The 27615-nt window shown below is 36.1% G+C and overlaps 1 protein-coding gene across 1 annotated transcript in view; it reads left to right on the top strand.

Annotated features, from left to right (window-relative positions):
- The window catches only part of LOC123248525 (katanin interacting protein), a 148325-nt gene that overhangs the window by 16230 nt on the left and 104480 nt on the right, over positions 1 to 27615 (top strand). Inside the window, exons 3-5 of the mRNA XM_044677331.1 lie at positions 458 to 513; positions 7918 to 7929; positions 19027 to 19044. Of these exons, the coding sequence (XP_044533266.1) occupies positions 458 to 513; positions 7918 to 7929; positions 19027 to 19044 (86 nt within the window). The remainder of the gene's footprint in view (positions 1 to 457; positions 514 to 7917; positions 7930 to 19026; positions 19045 to 27615) is intronic.

The following is a 27615-nucleotide window of genomic DNA, read 5'->3' on the forward strand; positions in this document are numbered from 1 at the left end:
AATGGCAAGGTTGCCGAATATTTGAAAATGGTGAGTTCAGGTGTACGGTGTAATACATCAGTGTGTATTCACAAAAAAAGGTGCTGCATAGTACATTTTGTGGAAGTCAGTTTATGTAATTCCAAACAATTTAATAAAGATTTTAATTCAACTAAGAAACCAAAGTCTACCAGCCCTTCCTTTCTGAATGCAGATAATGTATTAGATTAAAGGGTTTATGGCTTTGTTCATTATAGTCAAATAATATGAACATGTGAAATTACCATCTCTCTATGTTGGTCTATTTAAAAAAAAGATGTCATTTTCTCTTCACTACAATAATAGGGTACATTTTCTTAAAAATCACTTGATTGTGATTGGTCCTGCCAATTGAATGAGCAAATAAAAGGGTTTTTCTGTGATAATCTGCTACTCTAAAGTACCTATAATCTCCAGCTATGCTTCTGAACTGCTACAGGTCACACTCTGCGAAAGGCTGGAAGAAGCAGGTCCTGTTCACGTGAAAAAAAAGAGGTAATGTGTTCACATGCTGTGAGTTTGGGGGGAAGTTTAAAATGTTTAGGGTTTAGGGACACTTGGCAAAGAAAAAGAAAATGTACCTCAATCTTGTGATATTTTCCCTCAGATAAAAAGACTTTAATTCCTGATAAGTCAATGACGAATGACAGTTCTGATTTTAATAGGGTAGTTGATAAAAAACCAAGAGATCTCTTCTTAGAATGAAACCATAGTTTCCCACATAAAGTATTTCCTTCAAGTAAAGCAACACATTTGGATTCACAGATTGAAAAACATATTAATTAATAGATTTTGCTTTAATATAGGAAAGATAAACACAAAAGCCATAATGTACACTCTTCCAAAAGTTCAAGCAGACAACATAAAGTGATTGTGACTGATAGTGTATGTTACAAAAAAAGGAAGGTTTTCTCTTCTAACTTTAACAAAGTAGTTTCATCATTGTTCATTGTATTTAAGCTATTTTGTTGTGATTTGACATTGTTTTCATAAATGCTGTTATATTTAGGGAGTATATTGTTCTTTTGAATCAGCTTTCTTCAGTCTACATCAATTCATACAGATCTTTCCATATTTCTTGGAATTGTTTGTATACATTGTTTCTAATTTGATATTTCAGAACCAGAGGGCAAAATAGAAATTGGAGAATCCACCAATCTGAAAGTGATTCCCAAATGAAAACTCCCAGGAATACTGTAGCCAAATCCCAGGCCAAAGATTAAATATTGCAAGCAGCCAGAAATAAACCATTCTGATATTATGGAGCCACAGTTAGGATCACACAAGATTTAGCAGCCACCATGTTAAAGGAGCAGAGAGCTTATAATGTGATAATTCTGGAAGGCAAAGGACCTAGGATTACCACCACGAATAACCTATTCAGCAAAATTGAGTATAATTTTTTCAAGAGAAAAAGTGGATATTCAGTGAAATAGATGACTTCTTAGTATTCCTGATGAAAAGACCAGAGGTAAATAGAGAATTTAACTTTCAAATACAAGACTCAAGAGAAACATAAAAAGGTAAAAATGAAAATTATATCATAAAGGACTCAATAAAGTTAAACTGTATTCCTATATGGGAAGATGATACCTGTAATTCCTAACATCCTTATCATTTTTAAGCAGTTAGAAGGACTTTATATAGACAGAAAGTAGGGGAATGAGTTGATTATATTATGATAACCTAAAAATATAAGGATGGGTGAGAAGGGTGAGCAGTTTGAGGAGAGGCTGAGAAATTCATTGGTTCTTCTAAAAACCCTTCTTTTTTTCCCTGAAGAAATATGCTCAGTTTTTTTTGATAGGTAGTTTGGGGGTTAAGGTTAATTTCAGTAGCTTTATCTTTCTAGGTCTAATTTCCTCATCTATAAAATGAAGAGACTGATCTAAAAGACCTCTGAGCTGCCTTTCAAGTTTAAATCTTATCATCCTATTATCTCTACCTTTTTATTGTATTTGGTATATTACATTCCAGGCTTTATTTCCGCCTCATTTTATGTCTTCCATAAAAATTCCTACTCTTATCAAATATATAGTTCTTGAAATATGGTTTGCTTCTTCTAAGCTTTTCTTACTGAATCTTGAGAGTTTGATAGGACTACTTTCTGGGTTAGTTAAATATGGAGTTCTCAGTTGGCATGTTATGGATTCTATTGATTTGCACTTTGCTCTGTTTTGAAATTTTTACTTAGTGATATGTCTGATGATCTCAGCGTTTTTGTCTTCCATCTGAACTATTCTATTCTTCAGAGAATTCAGTTATTTATTAAATATTTTCTACCAATTATTCCAAACTTCCAAGTCTTATGTTCATCTTTTTGTGTTCTTTTGTAACTGATTTTGTCAATTTAAAAATGCAAAGCCTTCCTACATTTCTTCTTGGTGGAGAGATGAAATGTGATGAAGAGGAGTTAGGCCAAATTACAACCTCTAGTTAAACTAGTTGAACTAGTTTGTTGCAACTCTCATGGCTTGAAAAACTTAATAGGAACTTAGATACTATCCACAAAAAAATGTTCCTCGAGGCTAATCTAGAGGGACAATTTTCTGTTTCATCTGTTGCTGACATTTTTAGAGATAAGAACAAAGTGTGCTTCTATTTCTGCAAAATCATTATGGGGAATTAGTGGAATGTAAAATAAATATAAGCTTCTGTGAATCTCATTTCTCTTAAAAACTTGACCCTGGGTTTAAAAAAAAAGGCCCACTGTTAAACCAGTAATATATTTTTAAGGACACCAGCGAACTTTAGATCACAGTTTAGGTGAGTGTGTCTCATTTATCCACTTTAAGAAATTATCTATGAAATTAAGAAGCATGGATATAGAAAGCCAGATTGGGTTACTACCATTAATTATCACTTTCTTTGGCAACTTCAGTCCTCATTTAGTTTTTAAGTTTCCTGTTCTTCTTGCCATTGCATGAAGTGAAAGAAAAAAGGAATCGGGGAGGTGGGGTGCTTAGTTTATGTCATTTCAGCAGAGTATGTTATGTGGATTCAGGACACAGGAATTGAGAAGTTAGGGTAATTGAGAGTATATCAGCATGTATATAGAAGCCCTTTGTTATTTGACCAAGAGTTGGAGAAAGATGAACTAAGTATTGAATTCCTTGAGTGTGGGAAGGAGAATCTTTTTTTTAACCTTTGTTTTCTGTCTTAATATCAATTAAGAAGAGAAACAAAGGTTAGACAATTAGGAGTAAGTAACCATAAATTTGAATAAATGGGGAAATTATATGGTTTATTTAATTGCCCAGATTTAATTCTGAAGAATAATAAGATAGTTTAGGTCTCTCCTAAAAAGAAGTCATTATCCTTTTAAATCCAAGTTGTACTTCTTCCTCACTGTTGCCTCCAACCACAGTTAACCCCTTACTCCTTCAGCCATAGTGTTTTTTTATCCTTGTATGATGTATCTAGTTATTACTCTTTTGATTTCTCATGGTATACACTGTCTTTATTCTCCCCAAATAACAGAAATTTGTTCAGGGTTTACTCTGTGTCATTTTGCTAAATGCTCTATAAAGAAAAAAATGTAGAAATGACAAGATTTGGTGACTGAATATGTGGATTGAAGAATAGTAAGAAGTCAAGAATAATTCCAAAGTTGTGAACTTGGATGACTGGAAAGTAATGGTACCCCTGAAAGAAAGAGCCATATTTTTAGGGAGGTAGATTTGGAAGTGGAAGGGATCATGAGTTCTCTTTTAGATGTATAAAACTTGAGATGCCTTTGAGACATCTAATTTGAAATAGCCAATAAAAAATTGGAGATATACATATGAAGCTTAGGGCATATGCCTTTTTGTAGGAATTTGGTTGGGAAAAAAGAGATAGGACTATCTCATAAGAGGAAAGTAGGATTTACTGTGGATTATTCACTGTTTTCATTTAGACATCAGGGAAGAGAACAGTAGATTGAGAGAGATTGCCCCCACAGTCATACCTTTTCTCTAGTTTTTAATCTGAAGGATAAGATGGAAAGGAAATAAGGTCAAGATGAAAATATAGAGGGTTTGATTTGGTGAGAAGAGATAACTTTTTGGGAGAGATTGAAGTAAAGGAGGAAAGAATGGGAAATGATATTAAGAGTTTTTGCAAGATAGAGAAAGGGAGAGAATAGTGCTCATAGTGAATGATTTCTATTTTCTCAGGAAAGTATTCAGCTTTGCTTAGAGAGAAGGGGAGAGGATAAGGCGGGAAATTTGAGGAGAAAAGAGATTTGAAATATTCTGAGGAATGGGATAAAGAATCAGAGAGGAGTAAAAATACAACTTTTCTATAGTGAGGATCTAGTTGAGATAACCTGAATTTGTAATAGGTCTGATACAGTCAGGTGCATTATTTCCTCCAGGTCCATTCAATAGCACATGAGTTGGAATGCAGAAGGTGTATGGTGGGAATAATCCAGGGAACAGGAGAGTATAGCAAGAGATTTGAGGGCAGAGGAGAGTGTAGAGTTTAGCCAGAATTTAGAGGGTAAGGATTGAGAAGGGAGAACCTGACAGTAGTGAGGAATGAAGAGAATAAAGGATAAATTATGGAATTAAGAGGCATAAGAAATAGGGAGAAATTGAATGACAGGAGGCAATGGTCTAAAGGTAATTTCATAGTTTTTGATTATTGAAGTGGAATATTTGCCAATGTTGGCTAGATCATGTTGGGGCAATCCCCTGGTAGTTTAGGTAGAACAGAATATGTTATGTGGATTGAGGACCCTGAGGACTTGAGAGGTTAGGGTATTCCAGGGTACATCAACATACATGTAGAAGTCTCTTGTTATTTGGCCAGGAGTTGGGGGGGGGGTTGGGGAGCCTGAGCTAATTATTCAATTTATTAAAAATGGGAAGGAGAATTCCTTCCTTTTTTTTAAATCTTTGCCTTCTGTCTTAATATAAATTTTAAGACAGAATAGTAGTGGCAAGGGCTAGATGTCTAAGGTTAAGTGACTTGTCTGGGGTCACATTGCTAGGAAATGCTAAGGTCAGATTTGAACCCAGATTCCCTGACATGTGCTCTATCCACTATGCTACCTAGCTGCTTCTGAAAGGAGAATTTCTAGCAGTGATAGATAATTGACTCTAGGACCTTGATTGGATATTAAATTAGAATGGGGTGACATTGAAGGGGGAGATGCTAATGAAAATTAGCAGAAATCGGAGAGGCAGGAAATGGCAGCAGGGAGCAAGGGGTATGTTCTCTCTAGGACTAATAGGTGGGGGTGGGGTAGAGGGAGAATGCTATAAGAAATGAGTTCAGCCAATGCAGAAAAGAGTGCTAGATGTGTAGTAACTTTTACTTTCAGTGAATGGAAGGCCCACAAGAGGAAGTTCTGGGCACAGTGGGAGAGGCTGTCAGGCTTGGAGTAAGATATAAGAAGAATAGGTTTGTGGGGAATGGGAATGAAAATGGTGAATGAGGGCTCCAGGAGTAGCTATTCCCAGAATTCTGGTTCTTCAGTTTGACATACTTTCTTACCTCCTTGAATTCCTTGCTCCTCATTCTCTTGATCTTTTATTCCCCGACTGTACGTGGAATTCTTTTTGTAGGAGCTTGGTTGAGAAAGGAGAGATATAGAACTAGAGCTTGAGAGGAAAGTAGGGTCTACTGTAGATGTTTCACTCTGAGGGATACTCACATTTACAAATAATTTGATAATACAAGTTAGGGTGTGGTTTGGAAAAGGTTATACAGAGTAGCATGAGAAATTTGCAGAAGGGAAGAGCTGACTTTTAGTTAGGTAGATCCAAGAAGATTTTATTAAAGAGGTAGCAGGGAAATGAGCCTTGAACCAAGAGAAAGATTTTTAACAGTCTTTTTCTGGAATGGAGGCACATACAGCATATGCAAATGCACTGAGGTCAGAAAGGGCTGCTCAAAATCAGGGAATGGTGAATAGCCCAGTTGGGTTAGAGCATGGAATGTGTGAAGGACCTGAGAATGAAATAAGGCTGCAAAGGTAGGTTGGAACCAGGATATGGAGGGCCTTAGGTACCAAGGTAGAGAAATTCTATTTTATTCATTAGGCTATGGGAGACTGATGAAATCTTATCTGTGCATAATGAAAATTTTGTTTAACTTGTACTATAGAAATGTGTCCATGTGAGTCTTATTTCTCCTACTTGGAGGTCAGTTGGTGCAAAATTTTGCTGATATTAATCTAGGCTACTTAGTTCTGGAGGACCCAAGAATTATCCCAAATTATCCCAAATCTAGGGGAGATCTTTTATCAGTTTGAATCTTGAGATTCCTTGGACTATAGATTTTGCATTGAAGGGAACTTAGAGGTCTCATAGAAAAGTTAATGATCAGAGATGGTAAGCAGTTTGCCTAAGCACAGCCAGCACTTTTAACTCATTTACTCTAAATTCAATCCACTGAACCATATGGCCAAATGAAGATTCTGTTTTATCCATATCTGTGTGTGAGTTATTTTCATTCCCTGAGAAGAGTTTGGGGAGTTTGAGCTGTATATTTGTTGAGGGAAGGGAATTAGTTCCTTTGCAGGTTCTATCTCTTCTGGATATAGGTCGTAGGAGAGAGCTGGGTGTAACTCAATTTTTGTAGATCATAGAGAACCAATCTATGATTTGGAATGTCTCCAGACTTTGCTCACCTGCTTATGCTAGAAAATTTCTGATACTGAAAATGTCATAGCCATTCTCATACATAAATCCAATTCAATGAACATTTGTCAAGCTGGAAAGGAAAAGGAAATATGTCTTTATATAGGACCAGCTATGTGCCTCATTGTGCTAGGCTTTTCACAAATGTTATTCCATTTAATACAAGACCTGAGGGAAAAAAAGATAAATATCAAACAGTCCTTGCCTTTAGGAAGATAACTTTCTAATTGGGATTACTAAATTTACACAAATAAGTATAATATAAGGTTATTAGTGAAGGAAATAAACACTAGGAATTTAGCAAATCAAGGAAAGCTTAAACTAGGAGGTGGCCCTTGAGCTAAAAGTTGAAAAAAAAATTCTGAAAATTGGAGTTGAGAATATAACCTGGGCGTGGATGATGGCTCATGTAATATAAAATTGAGAAGGCATATAATGTCAATTTCAGGAAACATAGTAATTAATCTACCTTGTTTGGAACCTAAACTGCATAAAGTAGAAAAATATGAAATAGAATTGAAAAGATAGATACTAGTCAGACTCTGGAGGTATATCAAGGTCAGGTATTGGAGTTACTTGGAATTTTTGAGCATCATTTTGAGTTTGAGAGGACAGTGCAACATCCAGGTAGAGATATTTTAGCAGGCAGCTAGCAATGCAGAACTACAGTTCAAAAGCTAGATGAAGTCTAAAGTCATGAAGATAATTAAACCCATCGGAGTCCATTAGATCACCATAGAGAGAAAAACCTTTGAGGATACTCATGGTATATGAGATCACCATAGAGAGAAAAAACCTTTGGGGATGCTTAGGGAGTAAGAAAAGGATCAGAAGCCAGCAAAGGTGACTCAGAAGGAACATTCAGACAGGAATGAGGAGAACTTGGAGAGAAGAGTATTGCAGAAGTCCAAGGGCAAGGTGTTTAAAAGTGTTAAGAGGGAGGAGAGGGTACTTATGAGGAGGGAGAACTTATCCAGAATGTCAAAAGATAGAAAGAGGTCAAGGAGATTGAGGAATGAGAAAATTCTATCAGATTTAATAGGTAAAGAGATAATTGTTAGCCTTAGATTAATTTCAGTAGTTTGATGGGTTCAGAAGGCAGATTGCAAGGGATTGGGATTTGAATTAATATTGAGGCATCTAGGAGTTCAGCAATGAAACTACAGAATCAAAGAAAGGTTTTTTTTCAGGATAGGGGAGACATTAGATATTTGTAGGCAGTGGAGGGTATAGCCAGGAGTTAAGAAGAAAGGGAAAATGGCATGGGGAGAAGGGGAAAAAAGTCAAAGGAGAAGGAAAGAAAAGGGAATGATTGATAAGGAAAGCTCTGGGAAGAGTTGGGAAGAAATAGGATAAGACATACATCTAATCAAGTAAATCAGATGGCAAGGAGTTGAGAATCGAAGTGGCTGGTGAAGTAAAGAAGACAGTGAGAGTCAACACTCTCTAGGACATGAGTAGAAGGTTAGCTTTGGCAGAGTTGGGCTACTTCTTCCCTAAAGAAGAGAGGGATGGGTGATGATATAAAGGTTTTTTAAAAAGTGCAGAATAACAGGAATGAAGGAACTCACAATAGATGACTGATTTTTCTTAGTTAAGTAGGAGGTGGTGTTGCCTACTGTGAGAGAAGGGAGGTTAATGAGAGAGGAGGTTTGGAACATCTGCTGTAGGAGTGTGATAGAAATTCAATAAGGAAAGAATAAAATGATTGCTTTCAATAGAGAGAGCCTAGCTGAAATTAGGAAGTATGAATTTGTAGGCTGTCTCCAGCTGGCATCCATCACCCCAGGAGTTGGTGTGAAGACAGGAAATAGTATGGATGAACTAGATGAATGTTGGCAGGTATAAACTGAACAAGAGGGCAAGGAATTAAAGGGTAGAGTTTAGTACATAGTTGAACTAGTTAGCCATAGGGTCAATTCATCAACTCCCTTTTTCCCCAGTGGGGATAGAGAGGTATGTGGATTCTGGCTCTCAGGGCCTGGGAAGCACAAGGAAATGGGGCCATCCCTCATAGAGAATGGTACTAAATCACCCACTCCTGTATTCATGGTTTAATAAGTATAGTATAGTTGGTAAGTCAATAACCATTTATTAAGAATCTACCATGTGCCAAGCACTGTGTTCAGCATCAGGCATACAAGGAAACACAAGTCCAAAATAGTCCCTGTTATTATGGAAGGTATTTTCTAATGGAAGAAATGAGAAGTAAATATTAAAATATCTGCAAGATCAATACAGAATAGACAAAGATCATCTGACAAAGGAAGACATTGTCAACTGGGAAGATCAAGGAAGGCCTCCTGCAAAAGGTGGAAATTGAGCTGCATCTTGAAGGAAACCAGGGAAACTATGAGGTGGAGCTGAGAGGGCAGAACAGTGTAGACCTGGAGGACAGCCATTGCAAATCACTGAGGAGGGTGATGGTATGTCTATGTTCAAGAAACTGCAAATCATCCAGTATAGATGGATTGCTACAAGTTGAAGGAAGTAAAAAGTGAAAGTTATTAAGGGAGGGAGGGATTAGATTATAATAAATAGGATTTTCTATTTGATTTTGGAGGAAATAGAGAACACCTGGTGTTCCTTGGTGGAAGGGGGAAGGTTCTGTGGCATCATTAGAACTGTGTTGGTGAAGACATGGCATGTTTGTCCTTGCATGCTAGAGGGAACTGCACCATTCCCCCTCTCCACAGCACCTGAGGACAATGTTCACATGCACTACTCCACTCAGCAGTCCAGTGTGAGCACGTCCTCCCTCTACTGTCCGGGGCAATGTGGGAGACTCACAGGCACATTGAAGATGCATTCTGGGTACATGATCTTTAAAAGGTTTGTCAATGCTGGTTAGAACTATGCTTTTGAAAAATTACCATGGTAGCTGGGTGGAGAAGATGGATTGTAGTCAAGAGAAACTCAAGTTTCTTGACAGGGAGACAAGTTAGAAAACTTTCAAATAGCTAGCTTATTGTGATCTATTGAAATAAATCCCTTATTATTTTTTGGTTGTTTTTAAATAAGTTTTACTCATTTTTTCTCAGCACCATTATTTCTGAATAGAATATTCCCTAATTGTAGGATTGAAAAAAACTCAGTGTAGCAAAAATAACTTGGTACATTGACCATGTCTGACAGTGTATGACATATATGACTTCTCTAGTCTTCCACTTCTATGAGATATGTTTTAAGGTCTAAGATAGATGATTACAATTACATTATTCAAAGGTTATCATCCTTATTGTGTATTTATGTGTTTTTTAATTTACATTTATTTCCATAATCATTGTGTCTTTGTGACACTAAGACTCATCCACCCAATAGCCTTTTTTTTCAGTTAATCAGAGTAAGAAGTCTTAACCATTGGAATATCTGTTGAGAGTCTCTTTGTTAAAAGCAGAGCAACCTCTAGATTTGACCCAAATTCATCTTGCTTCAGTTGGCAGAGTCAGCCATGCCTTGTGGATGACAGGTAGTGTTGCTAATACACTTTCAAATAAGTCAGGCAAGCAAACCACTAGTCTACTGTTAGTCTTCCATTTGGCTGATTTTCTTGCTGAAGTAATAGTCATGATTTTTCTCCTTAAAGCCTCCCCCACTTCCTAACTTTCCTATTACTGCTGAGGATAAGACTATCCTCCCAGTCAAACAGGTTCACAACTTATATGTCATCCTTGTCTCCTCATTCTCACTCCCTGTATTCAATCTTGTAAAAAATAAAATGGATATAAAAGGATAGATTTAAAAATATTAGGGTCTTAAAAGATTTATTGGTAGCCAGTAGAAAAATGAAGCCACGTGCCATGTAAAGAGTCAGTTTAAAAGATGCATGCCCTTGCCTCCTCTCCCCATCCTGGATCAGCTCCAAGCCACTAAAGAGAGCATGCCAATTCAGCCACTCTGTCTTTATTCTTCTGCCTATGTTATTATGTAACTGCCTTACATCACCATGCAAGACAGGAAGTCCGTGAGCTCATGGGAAATGTAGTTTCAAAGACCCCTAAACTTCCATATGAAATTTACATCAGAGACCTCAAAATTTCAATAACACAATCTTTTGTTGGGGTCTCTAGATTTCACTTTTGTATCATCTCTCAAATTCTCTTCTCTCATCTGCTACTGTTATAGCCCTGGCAGAGGCCCTTTTTTTTATACCTGATCTACTGAGTTTACCTGCCTCAAGTCTTCCCACTCCAATCATCCTCCACTCAGCTTGTCAAATTAATCTCCCTAAAACACCACTCTGAATATTTCACCCTCCCTCATCTTCCCCCAGTCAATAAAGTCTAATAGCTCCCTCTCATCTCTAGGATCAAATATAAAATCTGCTTTTTGACATTCAGAGTTCTTCATAACCTAACCCATTGCCTATCTTTCCAGTCATTTTATATCTTAAACTTCTCCATGTATTCTTTGATCCATTGACAATGGCCTCCTTGATGTTCTCCAAACAAGATATTTCATCTCTCAATTCTGAGCATTTTCACTGGCTCTCATTCATGCAAGGAAGGCTCTGCTTCTTCAGAGGTTTTTGTCTGCTAGCTTCCATGCCTTTCTTCATTTCACAATTAAAATGCTGCCTTCTGCAGGAAGCCTTTCCCATTCCCTTTTCATACTTGTGCCTTCTTTCAGTTGATTTATTTCCAATTTATCCTATATAACTTTGTTGTACAGACTTGCTTGCATTTTGTCTTCTCCATATTTTGACTGTCTTTGTATTCCATAGTGCTTAATACAAACATAAAATAATATGGTTATGAATTTATTATTAATACATGTTTATTACTTATTAACTGTGGTCTGATGGTCTTTCACTGTACTATTTTGACCACTTGGTAATAGAGTTAGAGGGCTTTAGAGCAATATTCTCAGTACTACTAAGTCTAAATACTTTAGTTTTAGACCACTTCTAATCATCAACTACTCTCCCCTCACTGTCACACTAGCTCAGATCAATCTAAGGTCCTTGCTACCCAAATAGAGACATAGACTAGCACATCTACTCTTCCTATCAGATGCTTCTTATATTGTCTCATATTCAGCAGCAATAAAAAACATTTAAGTACTTACTATTTGCCAGGCACTCTTTTAGGTGTTAAGGATTCAAAGACCAAAAGGATGTTATATTATATTGGGGGATTATATGTACATAGTGAAGTAAATATAAAAATGTACAAAGGTCACTTGCAAAAATTTCCAGGGAAAAGGTTTTATCAACTGAGGAAGTCAAAATAGGCTTCCCTTTGGAAGGAGCTGGTGTAAGAGCTGAACTCTAGAGAGATATGGGAAATGATGGAAAGAACTGACTCAGAAGTAAGTGAACTAAATTAGAGATGTTCAATAGAAAATTGGTAATTGAAGAGATAGACTAGAGCTAGAGACATGTAAATCTGGGAATGGGTTGTAGAGGTAATAGTTGAACCTTTGAAAAATAATGAGATCACTCAAAGCAAAAGTGAACAAGGCCCTCAGTTATAACTATACAGAAGGGGTGGAACAAGGACGATGACAGGAAAGGAAATAAGTATTAATATTAGTAACTGCTAATGTCCCAGGCACTATACTAAGCACTTTAAAAATCTTACTTTATTTGATCCTCACAACAGTTTTTGCATGTGCTATTATTATCCCCATTTTATAGTTTAGGAAACTAAGGCAAACAGAGGTCAAGTGATTTGCTCAGGCTTATACAGCTGGTAAGTATCTGAGGTAAGATTTTAACTCAGGTCTTCCAGAGCCAGCATTCTTTCCACTAATGCCACCAACTGTCAGAGATCCCAAATTGCAGGAACTTTTCCATCATGCTACAGTGGGAAGGAGAGATGTCTGAAGGATGAGAGAGGAAAGCAGCAGACTGATCACATCACCTGATAAGATAATCCCTGGATGTTAGTAAATATAGTTACAGGCAAACCATAACCTACAGATGATCACTGGGTTGGCTCATATTTTGAAAATCCTAGCATTTTAGGGCTAAAAGGGACCAGAGAGATCATTGAGTCCAACTTCCTAATTTTACAGATGAGGAAACTAGCCCATAGATGTGAAGCAAATTGCTCAAAGTCACACACCTTTGATAAGATGGTTTTAAAATTGTGATAGCAAATTAAGTGCTCTGAATGAGGAGTGCATTTGTACCACATCTCTCTTCATCTCTCATCTAACATCTGTAGCCTTATGTGCCTGATAATCATTTCAGATTTTGTTCAGTGGTAACTCTTTTAGGTACAGGTAATAAGGGAGTAGCCAGCATCTTTTTTTTTTTTAACAAAGCTTTTATCAACCAAGAACTTAAATCAGACAGGATCTATCTGAACCTCAAGTCTGAATTGTTTTCTTTCTGAACCAGCCATGTGTGGAGGAGTCTGGTTGTATCTTTCAGGCTCCACTTAATTTGAAAAGCAAGGCACTCCATTTCTTCACTTACCATTTATAGTCTACTCGAGGCCATGGCCTTCAGGGAGCTGTCCCTTAGGTATTGACAAGTCATAAGTATTTGATGAGAAAAAAAAGTGAAAGCTGTCTGTTCCTTATCACAGGAGCTCACTGTGACAGCTAAGATTGCATATCTATTGCGATTTATGGGAATTAAGAATTTCTTAGTTCACAATATTGAGCACATGAGTATTAAACCCACATTGAATCAAACTACCAAATTCATTTCTGCTGTTGAAGATGTGAAGTTATTTTTTAAAGACATTTTTCCTGTTTCTTGAGATATTAGTTTTTCCCACTCTGTTTCAGCTGCTGGGGACTTAGGAAGGTTTTCACAAAAGGATCAGTCAGTCTAGTGATGCGTAAAGCAGTAGCAGTAGACCTTCATTAGGTACATTTTAACTGGCACAAGGGAAGGTTTAAGGCTTAATATGAAATAGGACTGGGGAAATGGGGAAAGAGACAAGAACAGAGGTGTTCAAGACAACAGTTACTGCTGGGGTTCTCTAGCCAGAAGTCATCACCAGTTCAATGGTGTTCAGGCATCTAGGTGGCATAGTGGATTTGGTCCTGTAGTTAAGAAGTTTTGAATTCAAATTTGGCTTCAGACACTGGGTATCTGGGTGATCCTGGGCAGGTCACTTAACCCCTGCTCATTTCAGTTTTCTCAACTGTAAAAGGGAGCTAATAATGGCACCTGCCTCCCCGGGTTGTTGTGAAGATCAAATGAGATAGTATTTGTTAAGTAATTAGCACAGTGCCTGGCACATTATAGATGCTTAATAAATGTATATTCCCTTCTTTTCTTCTATAATAAGGGGAAGAAGAGAGCTAAAAATGGTACTTTGAAAGGTTACCTCCAGATTTGGCACATGTAGGTAATGTCAAGTTCTAAGTATTTTAGTTTATAGGACACCTAAGTTCTTTGCTATGACTACCACTTAGGGAGGCTCAGGGACCTCAGAAGGTGACCATAAAAATTTTAGGAAAGTTAAGCATAGTTTCATTCAGGTGCATCTGATTTGTTTCCTCATCTCTGATGTCATAACCAGAAAGATTTTTGATACTTACTGATATAAGACCTGAGGGATACATTGGATTATAGAAAGTCCTTGTTGTTGGAGTCCTTGGCCCTTTTTGTTTCCTAGATCCCTTCAGCAATCTTATAAATCTTATGGATTCCATCTCAAAATAATGTTTTTAAATGTATAAAACAAAGAATTACAAAGGAAACTAATGATATTGAAATAGGTGTAATTTTTTCCCATACAAATTCACAGACATCCTTAATCTATTCATAGGCTCTTTAAGGGGTTAAAATCCTCTTTTTTAGTAGTTTCTAGAAACAAACAGGTTGGATTTTGATGGGGGAGTCTAGAAGAAAGGAAATCAGGAGCTAAAAGCAAGAGAGGTTTTCCCAAACACCATATGATCTTAGAATCTTTGAGGATTTGAGCTTTAGTACTGCTAATCACTTTTATGTTTGTTGGCTTTTTTAAAGGCATGACAGTTACAAGTGAGCAAGAGAAAACAAATTACTTAAAAGCTGGTAGGTACATACATTACCTGTGAGATGAAAAGATAGAGAAGCTAGTGAAAGATGAGAAATGAGCTAAATTCATGTATATCATTTTATTTTTTTGGCAATACTAGAGGACATAGCAAAATGTAGTGAGAAAAGCACTAGATTTCCGAGATTGGAACCCCAACTCTGCCATTTAATCCCTGTGCTTTTGGACAAGTCACTTCCCCTTAATGGCTTCAACTTTAAAACGAGAGACTTGGACTAGATGATCTCTAAGGTACTTTATAATTCTAAACTCCTCTGCTCTTAGGAATATGTGCACAATTTCTCTACTTCTCACTGTGAAAGTTGAATTACCAGCTTTACCCTGACCTCATATGATCAACTTTCTTTCTGGAAGGTGTTGGAAATAATGTAAGCAAGCCCAATTCCCATGGCCTGAGTATAACAACTGCAGGACTAAAACTGAATACTTGAAAAGCAAAGAGAATCAATTCCCTATAAAATGCCAGGAATGAGATTGACACCTCTAAAGCCCTACTGGTATTACCTTATCCTGTAGCACAAGATTGAAACTCCTGGAAAAACCCATCAAAGACCTGCAATTTGTGTGCTGAACGAGATAATGTTGACAGCTTCTCCTCCCTGAATCTGTTTTGGATAAGAAATGTGCCCTTCAGCAGAACATCATCAAAGTTTTCTATATCCTTCCCAAATCTTAGTCTTGAAAATTACCTCCAAAATCCTTCTTCCCTGACTTCCCTTTCCCCCCAAAAAATTCACTTTATGGAACACAAGATATAATAATTGTGACTTAGAAAACAGGAAGATCCTATCTGGGAAAAGCAGATTTCTTTAAGTACTTTATGTGATGAATGTCTATTATTGTTTAAAAAAAAAAAAGAATGAATAGTAGCTATTCTCTAGGTTGGCCCAGGAATCATCTCTATAACATTTAGTATTAAGGGCAAAGAATTTGGAGTTGGAATACCTGGGTTCAATTCTTAATTCTTCTATTTAGTATTTGTGTAGCCTTGGGCAAGTCTCTTTACTTTTCTGGGACTCAATTTCTCATTTTGTAATCAGGTGAGGGAGTGGATCAGTAAAGGCCCTTCTAGCTTTAAATGAATATGCTATAAATAGTGATCTTGAAGATCTTATACTTACACAGACCCTTTGCTATGACTTAGAGCAGTGTGCTAGAGATGCCATAAAATTTTGAATATTATGTAAAAGAAAATTTATGTCATTTTGTAATTTAATGTGAATTTTGTTTCCCCAGCTTGTGAAACATGTGTAGAATAGTAAGTATTTACAAAATAGACCAAACTTGCCTATTATGTGTACTCCCACCCCTAAAATCATCAGACCTTGAGCTAGCAAGTAATGCAACAAAAAAAGACTGCTCTTATTGAAGGGAAATTGCTCTCATACGGGGCTTCTGACTTTCTTGTAATTTTGCTAACTTAAATGTTCTATGTACCACAGTACCTCATGGCAAAGACTATTATACCATGAGAAAAAAAGAGGGCCATTGCTTTAGGGCTTTAGCCAGTCTTGTTACTATTTTAAACCTCTGAAAAAATAGCAATAGGGATTCCTTTATCCAGCTAAGTGAACCCTTGTTGTTCTTTGGACAGTATTACTCTCTCATGTCTTTGTCACTGCCCTTCATCCCTCTCAGGAACTGACTCAGCTTCTTGACAACCTCATGGAGGGGAATGGACTTGGTCTCAGGAAGCAGTCAAGTTCTGTTCCTTAGAACATTATTGGCACTAAATAAATATTTCTTGAATTGGATGAAAACAAAGCTAATTTTATTAATCAAAAGGATATCTCAATTCATTCATTTCAACAAATGGGTATTTAATTGGAGGGTTTTCATTTGATTTCTGATGTTTAGTTGCAAATACAATGGGTTGATTTTTTTCATTTTCTCTTATATTGATGTAAGTGTTTAGAGATACAAAAACGTCTCTATATTGCTTTGGCTAAATCCCAGTTTTGGTATGTTGTTCCACTGTTATTATCTTTAATGAAATTATTGATTATTCCTATGACTTGTTCTTTAACCCACTCATTTTTTTAGTATTAAATTATTTAATTTCCAAATAATTTTAATATGTTTCCAAGTCTTTTGAATGTAATTTTAATGCATTATGATTATAAAAAGTTGCATTTAATATTTTAACTTTACTGCATTTGTTTGTGAGATTTTTATGCTTTAATACATGGTCAATTTTTATGAAGGTGTCATTTAGAGATGAGAAATAGTATGCTTCTTTTTATTCAGTGTTCTCCAGAAGTGTATCATTCCTAAAACTTTTCTAAAATTCAATTCGTCTCCACTTCTTTCTTATTTTATGGTTACATTTATTTAAATCTGAGAAAGGTAAATTGAGGTCCTCCACTATTACAGTTTTACCATCTATTTCTTCCTATACTCATTTAACTTTTCCTTTAAGAATTTAGATGCTGTGTCATTTGATGCATATGTGTATTATTGCTATTAATTCATTGTCTATAGTAATATTTTAGTAAAATGTGATTTCTCTATTTATCTCTTTCAATTAAGTGAGATTCTGACTGTGGCTCCACAGTACTTCAATTTTTCATTTTGCTTACTTGTATTTTCTCTTTGATTTGGGAGTTTTAGATTATTACTGTAATATTTTGAGGAATTTTATTTGGGGGTTTATTTTTGGAGGTAGCAAATGAATTCTTTCAGTTTCTCCTTTGTCTTCTGGTTCTAAGAGACCTGGGTAGTTTTTCTTTATAGTTTCTTAAAATATGATGTGGTCTTTTTTTGTTGACAACTTTCAGGTAGTCCAGTGATTCTTAAATTATCCCTCCTCAATCCATTTTCCAAAGGAGCTGGGTTTTCCCTGTCATTTACTTCGTGTTTTCTTCTTTTTTTTGTTATTTGATTTAATTTTATTGTTTCTTGATGTTTCTTGGAGTCACTAACTTCCATTTGACCAATTCTAACTTTTAAGAAGTTATTTTCTTTTTAAAATCCTTCCCTTCTCTCTTAGAATTAATACCGTGTATTGGTTCCAAGGCAGAAGAGTGGTAAGGACTAGACAATGGGAGTTAAGTGACTTTTTCTTCCTTCCAACCTGTGTGACCCTTGGCAAGTCACTTAATCCCAATTGCCAACCTGTCCTGCAACTGGTTCTAATGCAGAAGGTAATGGTTAAAAAAAAAAAGGTTGGAAGTGGGGGAAAGTCTTAGAGGATTAGATGGGAAGATCATCTTAGTGGTATATGTCAAAATCAAATAAAACATAGATCCCAAAGTTCTATATTGACTCAGGAAACTACAAATTAACATTATCTATATTGTATTATGTTTTTTTGTTTTTTGGGGGAGTTTTTTGGTAAACATTTCTCAGTTACATTTTAATTGAGTTCAGGCCCTGCCCTGGAGTTTTGCAAACAAGTTTGACATCTTTGCTATCCAAGCCCTTCTCTTACCCATATGTCTTCTAATTTAAGAAGTAAAATGAAAAATATTTTTACTGCTAATTGGCACCTTCTCTAACTGGCATAGCCAACTGTTATATCTCACAATCTTTTTATTATTCTTCCTTTGGTGGAAGGTAAAGATTTAAAAAAAATTAAACCTCTCTTCTAGATTGATTGAATACTTATTCCTGTAGGATACAGTGGTTTTCTGAAATTGGTCCAGATACATTTGAGATAAGCTGTGAGGTCTTCACTGCAGGCATTCTCCTCTCTATAGATGTAGATTATATCCTGTCAAAATTACCTAGGATTTGTTGCTGCCAATCATATTCATCAATACACAGAAGTATTTTAATAATCAATTTATTATATACTCAGAGAATAGATATGTGATATATAAAAACTAGTGGGCTCCAAGCTTCATTTCAATGACTGTATATAGGTCTTAGTTACATCAGTAGGAAAATGGAAGTTAAAGATTTACATATCAAAGAGGACACAGCAGATAGGGAAAGATGAACTTCAGGTAAAGTTATTAAATAGTCAATAAATAGTAGGGATAAAGCTGGGATTTGCAGATTAACCAGAGAACCATTAACTCTAATGCTAGCTTGTTCATCTTAAATAAATAGAGGTAATAAAGTTGAATCAGAAATTCTCTTTATCAATAACAGTTAATCATTGGTTAATGAGCTAAAGTTTGGTGTGTCAGTTTAATTCTACAGGCTTTAGTTAGTGTTTAGCTATTTGCTTTCTCAAGCAAATGAAAGCCATAGAGCTAAACCAGAAAAATTCTTCTATGATAATCCCTTTCATACGTGGGGGCTATTTTCCACCTTTTTCTCCTCAGCGACATTATCTTTCATATAGAAAGTGGTCAATAAATATTTATTGAATGGATGAATGGAAAATGAGGTCAGGGACAAAATCTTACATATCTTTATTTTTCCTTTAGTACTTAGTACAGTCATTAGTTCATAGTAGTGTCAGAGTGGTAAAATGGAAATAGCTTTGGACTAGGAATCTAGAGGTTTAGGTGTGATTTGCAGTTCTACCACTAACTTCCTGTAGGATGTTGGACAGATCTTTTCTGGGCTTCTGAGGAAATGGATTAGATAAAATCTAAATTTCCTTTGAACTCCCACAAGCTGTTGAATGAATGAATTTCCAACAGCAGGGATAATGAACTGATAGTTTCCCAGAAATCTTTTGGACAAGGGAACAGTGAAATATGGTGAGAAGAGTTACCTCAAATAAATTAACCATTACAAATTTACTGTGTGGCAGACTTAGACTTTCCCTTACATTGACTGGAAGGGGTAAACTTTCCAACAATTAGAACCATCTAAAAGTGTATTAGGCTTCCTTTCAATGGAAGTGGGAGGCTAGGTAGACATTTATGGAGGGTATTGTTAAGGGGCAAATGTCTTTGGGACCATTTAAAATAATTTTCATTTCATAGATGAGCAAACTAAGAGAAGTTAAGTAACTTACCTAAGGTCACACCACATGCAGGGTTGATATTCTAACCCAAGTCCTTTGAATACAAATCTAGAGTCATTTGTGATCATCTTTCCATGGCATAGTGTTCTATTTCAGTTGCAACTCTAATCCAGCAATAAATGATTAAATGATTTCTTTGTTACATTGTCTTTAGGAAGTTTAACTTTCTGTCAACTCTTGGGATGATCAAATTGAATGCAAACAATTCCTAACTATTTTAGATTGCTAACTGGTACTTTAGTAGTCCAAATGAGGCCATATCCTCTTCTGAACTTCTAATTTACCAGTCACCTCTGGTTTTTCTGTTTGGGGCATTATCCCCATAGCCAGTTTTTAATCTCAGGATTGAATTTCCTTGCACTAAGTATATTTATGTAATGGATGTAAACATATTTTTATATCTACCCAAGGGAAATATAATTTGGCAGACACAATTTTGGCTATATACATCTAACATTTATTCCAAATCCAAATGGAAAATATTCTTCTGTGCCAATGATCCTCTCTGCTAGCATGGCTAATTGAGCACTGATTATATCCTCTATACCAGAAAGTAATTTAGGTAATAAGGAGTTTACAGTTGATTTTTTCCTTGCTGTGCATTTCTTTTCTTGAAATTTCAACATTGTAACTTGTGGCTCAATGGCTTATGTGTATGGCAGGGATTATAAGTGTCAAAAGTTCTGATCTGGTCTAAATGCTCAGTGCTAATAATCTCAGCACAGCCCTTCCTAATGTAGTTAAGTATATGTAAATCCATCTGTCTTGTCTGTCTGTCTGTCTATCTATCTATCTATCTATCTATCTATCTATCTATCTATCTATCTATCTATCTATATCTGTGTTTTAATCAGCCAAGGTCTTCCCACCTGCCCACCCCACCAACTCCCCAATTGAAAAGATTAAAAAAAAACAATATAAACATATATAGTCATTAAAAACAAATTTCCACATTAGCCATGTCCAAAAATTTTTGTCTAATTTTACATTGAGTCCTCTTTTCTTTCAAGAAATGGGTAGCATGTTTCATCATTAGTCCTCAGAAATTCTGGTTGATCATTATTTCAGCATAATACTATTATATCGCATTTATATACAATGGCTTGTTCAGCCATTCCCTAGTTCATGGTTACTCCTTCAGATTTCCATCCCCCAACACCTCAAAAAGAGCCACAAATATGAACCCTTAGAATGTGTTTTGCTTAAGTCTAAACCTTCTCCTTATTCTACCCTCTCTTCTCTCTTTCTCTCCTTTCCCTTCTATTTCCCTATTGATTGAAATGTATTTCTGTTACTTGCTGTATGTATATGTATTTATTTTCTTCTTTCTTTTGACAAGTTCAGATGAGAATGAAGTTCAAGTGTTAGCCATTCCCTTGTCCTTGTTTGTCTACTTGTACATTGTCACTTTGTGTGATAATAATTTCCACTAATCTTCCTTTCCCTTCACTCTCACTGTAGTCCTCTTCCTCTCTTTCTAATTCTTTTCTTAAGATTATCAAAATATAACAGAACCACTCCCAAACTTAGTCTAATTATATTTTCTCATGCTAAAAAGGTTTAGAGAAGACACATGTATTATCTCCCTACAATTGAATGTAAGCAGTTTATACTTTTTAAATCATTATTCATTGATATTTATCGTTTAATATTTCTCTTCACTCCTGTATTTGAATTCCAAGCTTTCTACATGGCTCTGGGTTTTTTCATTGGGAATATTAGAAGTCTTCTATTCTATATTATATTCTATATATTATATATTCTATAGTAAAATAATTCTCAGTTTTGCTGGGTAAGTTAGTCTTTATTATAAGCCTATGACCATTGCCTTCTGAAATATTGCATTCCAAGTTCTCTGCTGCTTTATTGTGATGGCTGTTAAATCTCCTATGATCCTGATTCTGACTCCTTGAAACTTGAATTCTTTCTTCCTGGCTGTTTATGGTGTTTTCTCTTTGACCTAGAATCTTTGGATTTTGGTTATGATGTTCCTGGAAGTTTTCATTTTATGACTTGTTTCAGAATATGACCAGAAGATTCTTCCTATTTTTAGTTTGCACTTTAGTTATAAGATCTGGGAAGTTTTCTTGTTTGGTCCATTTGATTTTCAGAAAGTTTATTACTTGGGCAAGATTTTGCTGCTCTTGTGGTAAGCTCTTAATTCCTTTTCTGATTTTTTCTTCCATGGCTCTCATTTCTTTTCCATTTTTTTCCTTAAGCACTCTCATTTCATTTATGAAAAGACTTTTAAGTTCTTTTTTAAAAAAATTCTTGCTTCATCCCTTTCAGAAATTCTAGTCGAGTTCGTGTTTAAGCTGTGTTTTTCTCTTATGTATTGCTTATTGATGTTTTCAAGTCATTCTCTTCTAATGCATTTTTATCTAGAGCATCTCTGCCACTACAATAGCTCATTATGATGGAGTTCTTTTTTCCCTCCTATTCTTCCAGCCTACTTCCTGACTTTGGACTTAATTTTAGGATTGTCTTATGACACATTTCTGGAGGGAGGGTTTGGGCTAGTCCTTTTGCTCTCTCCTTTGAAGTATTGAATGTTGTGCTTGTAGGATCTCAAGAACAGTCTGGAGATGTATAGGTCCTCAGCTCCCAAAATGGTCTGATCCAAGGCAAAGTCTGCTTGCTCCTTCACTGGTCCGAAATCTGGTTCTGACCTGGATTTGGGTATATGTAAATGTAGTGTCCTACTAGACACTGCTACTAAAAGCCAACTGAAAAGCTCCATTGGTTCCAAGAGGTAGAATTATAGGTTTCCGTTTGATGCGAGTTTCCTGCCTTGGTAATTCCATTGTATTCTGGGCTAGATGCTAGAAGTAAGATACTGCTCTGCGCTTGGAGTCTGAGCCACATCACTGCTCCTGGTGATTCTTGAATTTTCCTTCTTTCTCAGTACATTGTCCAGGGTCTTCCTACCTAGGGATAGAATCTCACTCCCTTAAGCAGGTCCTTCTCCAGTCCTCCCTGTAATGATTAAAAATGATAAAGCTGATATTATGAGGTTCTAAATAACACATCCCTGGGTCTGTGACCTGGACCTGGGGGGTTGAGTAACAAACTTGCCAGTTTATATCTGTACCTGTTGCAATATTCCAGTATAGATCTGGGAGTGCCTCATTTTGGGTCTGGGACCTCTTCTTCCCCTGTTCATAGCTTCTTCTAGGTGTTGGAGTGTCCATGCATGACGTGTTCCTGGTCAAACCCTGTCCTAGCATCCATAAATCACCTGATCTATCTTCCTATGCCAAGCAGGGCTGGATAAATGACTCATGACTTTTTCTGGATTTCCTCATTAGAATCCTATTTGGTGCATTTTCTATATCTGTTTAGAAAAGTTTATGGAATGGAGCTCATTCTATTCATTCCTATGATTCCTTAATCTTGGTTCCCCTCAGACTACTTCATGTTACTTCAGTCTTGAAGTTGAAGAGACTTGTTCTGCCTCTCCACTTCTACTTACAAAGATACTGCTGTCCTGACTATTCTCCCCAGTACTGGATATGCCTTTTATTCTCCCAAGATATCCATTTAGGAGGAGGATTAGCCCTATAATCATGTTCCTTACTGTCACTTCCCATCCCATCTCCTGCCATCACTTAGTAACTTCTCTATTTTCATAATCCATTGTATCCAGATTTATTATCCTGTTCCAGTGCTAGTAGCAATTGTCTATTGGCCCTTCAGCCACTCTCCAAAGAGGAAGGAAGCAAGCAGGAAGGAAGGAAGGAAGGAAGGAAGAAAGGAAGGAAGGAAGGAAGGAAGGAAGGAAGGAAGGAAGGAAATGACGGATAAAGGGAGGGAGAAAAGGAAGAAAGGGAACAAGAGAAAAAGTAAACATTTATTAAGTGCCTACTATATCCTAGGCATGGTACTAAGTGCTTTACAAAATATTATTTTATTTGTTCTTCACAAACCTCTGGGAAGTAGGTGCTATTATCAATCCCATTTTACAATCAGAAAAACTGAGACTGACAAGTGTCTGAAGCTGGATTTGAACTAAGGTTTTCACAACACCATCTAGGGTCAGCTCTCTATCTACTGCACTACCTTGATGCCTCATTGCCTGGCTTTCTCTCCAATATAAATGTTGATGTCACCTCAAATAAGCCAGCCTCCTTCACTCACCATTCCTAAGAAAGATATATCCTTGCTCTCAGCATCTACTTCATAATTCTAAACTTTGAAAATCATCTGATCATAGCCTCTTGACCCTTCTACCTTTTCCTATATCTAGGCAACACAGTGATTAGATTGTAGGACTTGCAGTTAAGAAGATCTGAATTCAAATTCTACCTCATACATTTACTAGCTTTGAGGTCCTGGGCAAGTCACATAACTTCTATTGACCTCAGTTTCCTCTTATGTAAAATGGGGATATTATTAGAATGTATTTCCTGGGGTTGCTGAGGCTAAAATGAGATAATATTTATAGTGTTTTGTAAACCTGAATTATTATTATTATATATTATTATAAATTTAAGTTGTGGTTAATGTCATTATTATCATCTCTCTTAAAACTAGTTTTCATTCTCAGACCTTCCTGTCATACTACCCTTGCCTCCTCTCTCAGGCCATCTCTTCTGCTCTATCCATATATTTCTCCTTGAAAATGTTTACCTTTTAGGTAATCATTTCAATTTTACATTAGCCTCTACCTTTGAATCCTTTTATCCAGTTACTGCTCAACTCTTTCTAAACCCCAATCCTAGATTTTCCAGTTCTATTACTTATAAGTTGCTAAATGCCATTGAAAAGGGTCACACAACCTGTTGCTTGTGGCTGCTTCAAACCTTTTCTAACTAATCTCAACTTTCCCTGGATGCTACATGCCAATCCTTTTATTCTCATCTTGTATCTTGTATATTCTCATCTTTTATTCTCATCTTGTATAGCATGACATCTGATCCAAACTTCCCCTTCTGTCCTTAGGTCATTTATGTCACTCCCTCCATCTCAGCAGAGAACTTTGCTTAGCATTTTGCCAAGAAAACTGAGGCCTTATATCAGGAAATTTCTCTTTTCCTCCTTTCTATTCCTCACCTTACTTTGCAGTTCACACACTCTCCTCCTTTGCTCCACGTTCGGTAGAAGAAGGGGTCCTTTTTCTTTGTTGTTGTTTACTTGTACCCTACTCTTTCTGATCATATTTGGGATTTTTCTTTGCAAAGATACTGGAGTGGTTTGCCATTTCCTTCTCCAGCTTATTTTTCAAATAAAGAAACTAAAGGAAACAGAGTTAAGTGACTTGTCTAGGGTTACACAACTAGTGTCTTTAACTTGGGAACATGCATCTTCCTGACTCCAAGCTTGGCACTCTATCCACTGCCACTTAACTGCCCTATCCCTTTTCTTCCTCTTCTTTTTTTTTTTTTAACATTTATTAATATTCATTTTTGACATGGTTACATGATTCATGCTCCTACTTTCCCATTCACCCCCTGCACTCCCCCCACACCCATGGCTGATGCACATTTCCACTGGTTTTAACATGTGTCATTGATCAAGACCTATTTCCAAATTGTTGATAGTTGCATTGGTGTGGTAGTTTCGAGTCTACATCCCTAATCATGTCCACCTCAACCCATGTGTTCAAGCAGTTGTTTTTCTCCTATGTTTCCTCTCCTGCAGTTCTTCCTCTGAATGTGGATAGCGTTCTTTACCATAAGTTCCTCAGAACTGTCCTGTATCATTGCATTGCTGCTGGTACAGAAGTCCATTACATTCAATTTTACCATAGTATATCAGTCTCTGTGTACAGTGTTCTTCTGGCTCTGCTCCTTTCACTCTGCATCAATTCCTGGAGGTCTTTCCAGTGCACATGGGATTCCTCTAGTTTATTATTCCTTTGAGCACAATAGTATTCCATCACCAGCATATACCACAATTTTTTCAGCCATTCCTCAATTGAAGGACATACCCTCCTTTTCCAGTTTTTTGCCACCACAAAAAGCGCAGCTATAAATATTTTCATACAAGTCTGTTTATCTATGATCTCTTTGGGATACAAACCCAACAATGGTATGGCTGGATCAAAGGGCAGGCATTCTTTTGTAGCCCTTTGAGTATAGTTCCAAATTGCCAGCCAGAATGGTTTGATCAGTTCACAACTCCACCAGCAATGCATTGATGTCCCAATTTTGCCACATCCCCTCCAGCATTCATTACTCTCCCCTTCTTTCATTTTAGCCAATCTGCTAGGTGTAAGGTGATACCTCAGAGTTGTTTTGATTTGCATTTCTCTAATTATTAGAGATTTAGAACACTTTCTCATGTGCTTATTGATACTTTTGATTTCTTTACCTGAAAATTGCCTATTCATGTCTCTTGCCCATTTATCAATTGGGGAATGGCTTGATTTTTTTATACAATTGATTTAACTCTTTGTATATTTGAGTAATTAGACCCCTGTCAGAGTTTTTTGTTATAAAGATCTTTTCCCAATTTGTTGTTTCCCTTCTGATTTTGGCTACATTGTTTTTATTTGTACAAAAGCTTTTTAGTTTAATATAATCAAAACCATTTAATTTACATTTTGTAACTTTCTCTAACTCTTGCTTGGTTTTAAAATCTTTCCTTTCCCAGAGATCTGACAAGTATACTATTCTAAGTTCACTTAACTTATTTATAGTTTCCCTCTTTATATTCAAGTCATTCACCCATTCTGAATTTATCTTGGTGTAGGGTGTGAGATGTTGATCTAAACCTAATCTCTCCCATATTGTTTTCCAAATTTCCCAGCAGTTTTTGTCAAATAGTGGATTCATGTCCCAGAAGTTGGGCTCTTTGGGTTTATCATACACTGTCTTGCTGATGTCATTTACCCCAAGTCTATTCCACTGATCCTCCCTTCTGTCTCTTAGCCAGTACTACACCGCTTTGATGACTGCTGCTTTATAGTATAGTTTAATATCTGGTACTACTAGGCCACCTTCCTTCACATTTTTTTTTCATTATTTCCCTTGATATTCTTGATCTTTTGTTATTCCAAATGAACTTTGTTATAGTTTTTCCTGATTTAGTGAAGAAGTTTTTTGGTAATTTGATAGGTATGGTGCTAAATAGGTAAATTAATTTGGGTAGAATGGTTATTTTATTATGTTAGCTCATCCTATCCATGAGCAATCAATGTTTTTCCAGTTGTTTAGATCTAGTTTTATTTGTTTGGAAAGTTTTTTGTAGTTGTTTTCATATAATTGCTGTGTTTGTTTTGGTAAATGGATTCCTAAATATTTTATATTGTCTAGGGTGATTTTAAATGGTGTTTCTCTTTCTACCTCTTGCTGTTCTAATGTGTTGGAAATATATAGAAATGCATTTATTTTGTATCCTGCAACTTTGCTAAAGTTTTTGATTATTTCTACAAGCTTCTTAGTTGATTCCCTAGGATTTTTTAAGTAGACCATCATATCATCTGCAAAGAGTGATAGCTTAGTCCTCTCGTTGCCTATTTTGATACCTTCAATTTCTTTTTCTTCTCTAATTGCTACTGCTAGTGTTTCTAGTATTATGTTGAATAATAGAGGTGATAATGGGCATCCTTGTTTCACTCCTGATCTTATTGGGAAGGCTTCTAATTTATCCCCATTGCATATGATGTTTGTTGATGGTTTTAGGTATATACTGTTTATTATTTTTAGGAAAGGTCCTTCTATTCCTATACTTTTCAGTGTTTTCAATAGGAATGGATGCTGTATTTTGTCAAAGGCTTTTTCAGCATCTATTGAGATAATCATGTGATTTTTGTTTGTTAGATTGTTGATATGGTCAATTATGTGAATGGTTTTCCTAATGTTGAACCATCCTTTCATTCCTGGTATAAATCCCACCTGATCATGGTAGATGATCCTCTTGATTACTTGCTGGAGTCTCTTTGCTAATATTCTTTTTTTTTTTTTTAGACATTTATTTCTGTTTGATCTATTATAGTTTTTTTTAAACCATTTAATTTACATTTTGTAATTTTCTCTAGCTCTTGCTTGGGTTTTTTTTTTTAAACCCTTGTACTTCGGTGTATTGTCTCATAGGTGGA

The sequence above is a fragment of the Gracilinanus agilis genome, chromosome 1 (assembly GCF_016433145.1).
Source record: "Gracilinanus agilis isolate LMUSP501 chromosome 1, AgileGrace, whole genome shotgun sequence".
Classification (NCBI taxonomy): domain Eukaryota; kingdom Metazoa; phylum Chordata; class Mammalia; order Didelphimorphia; family Didelphidae; genus Gracilinanus; species Gracilinanus agilis.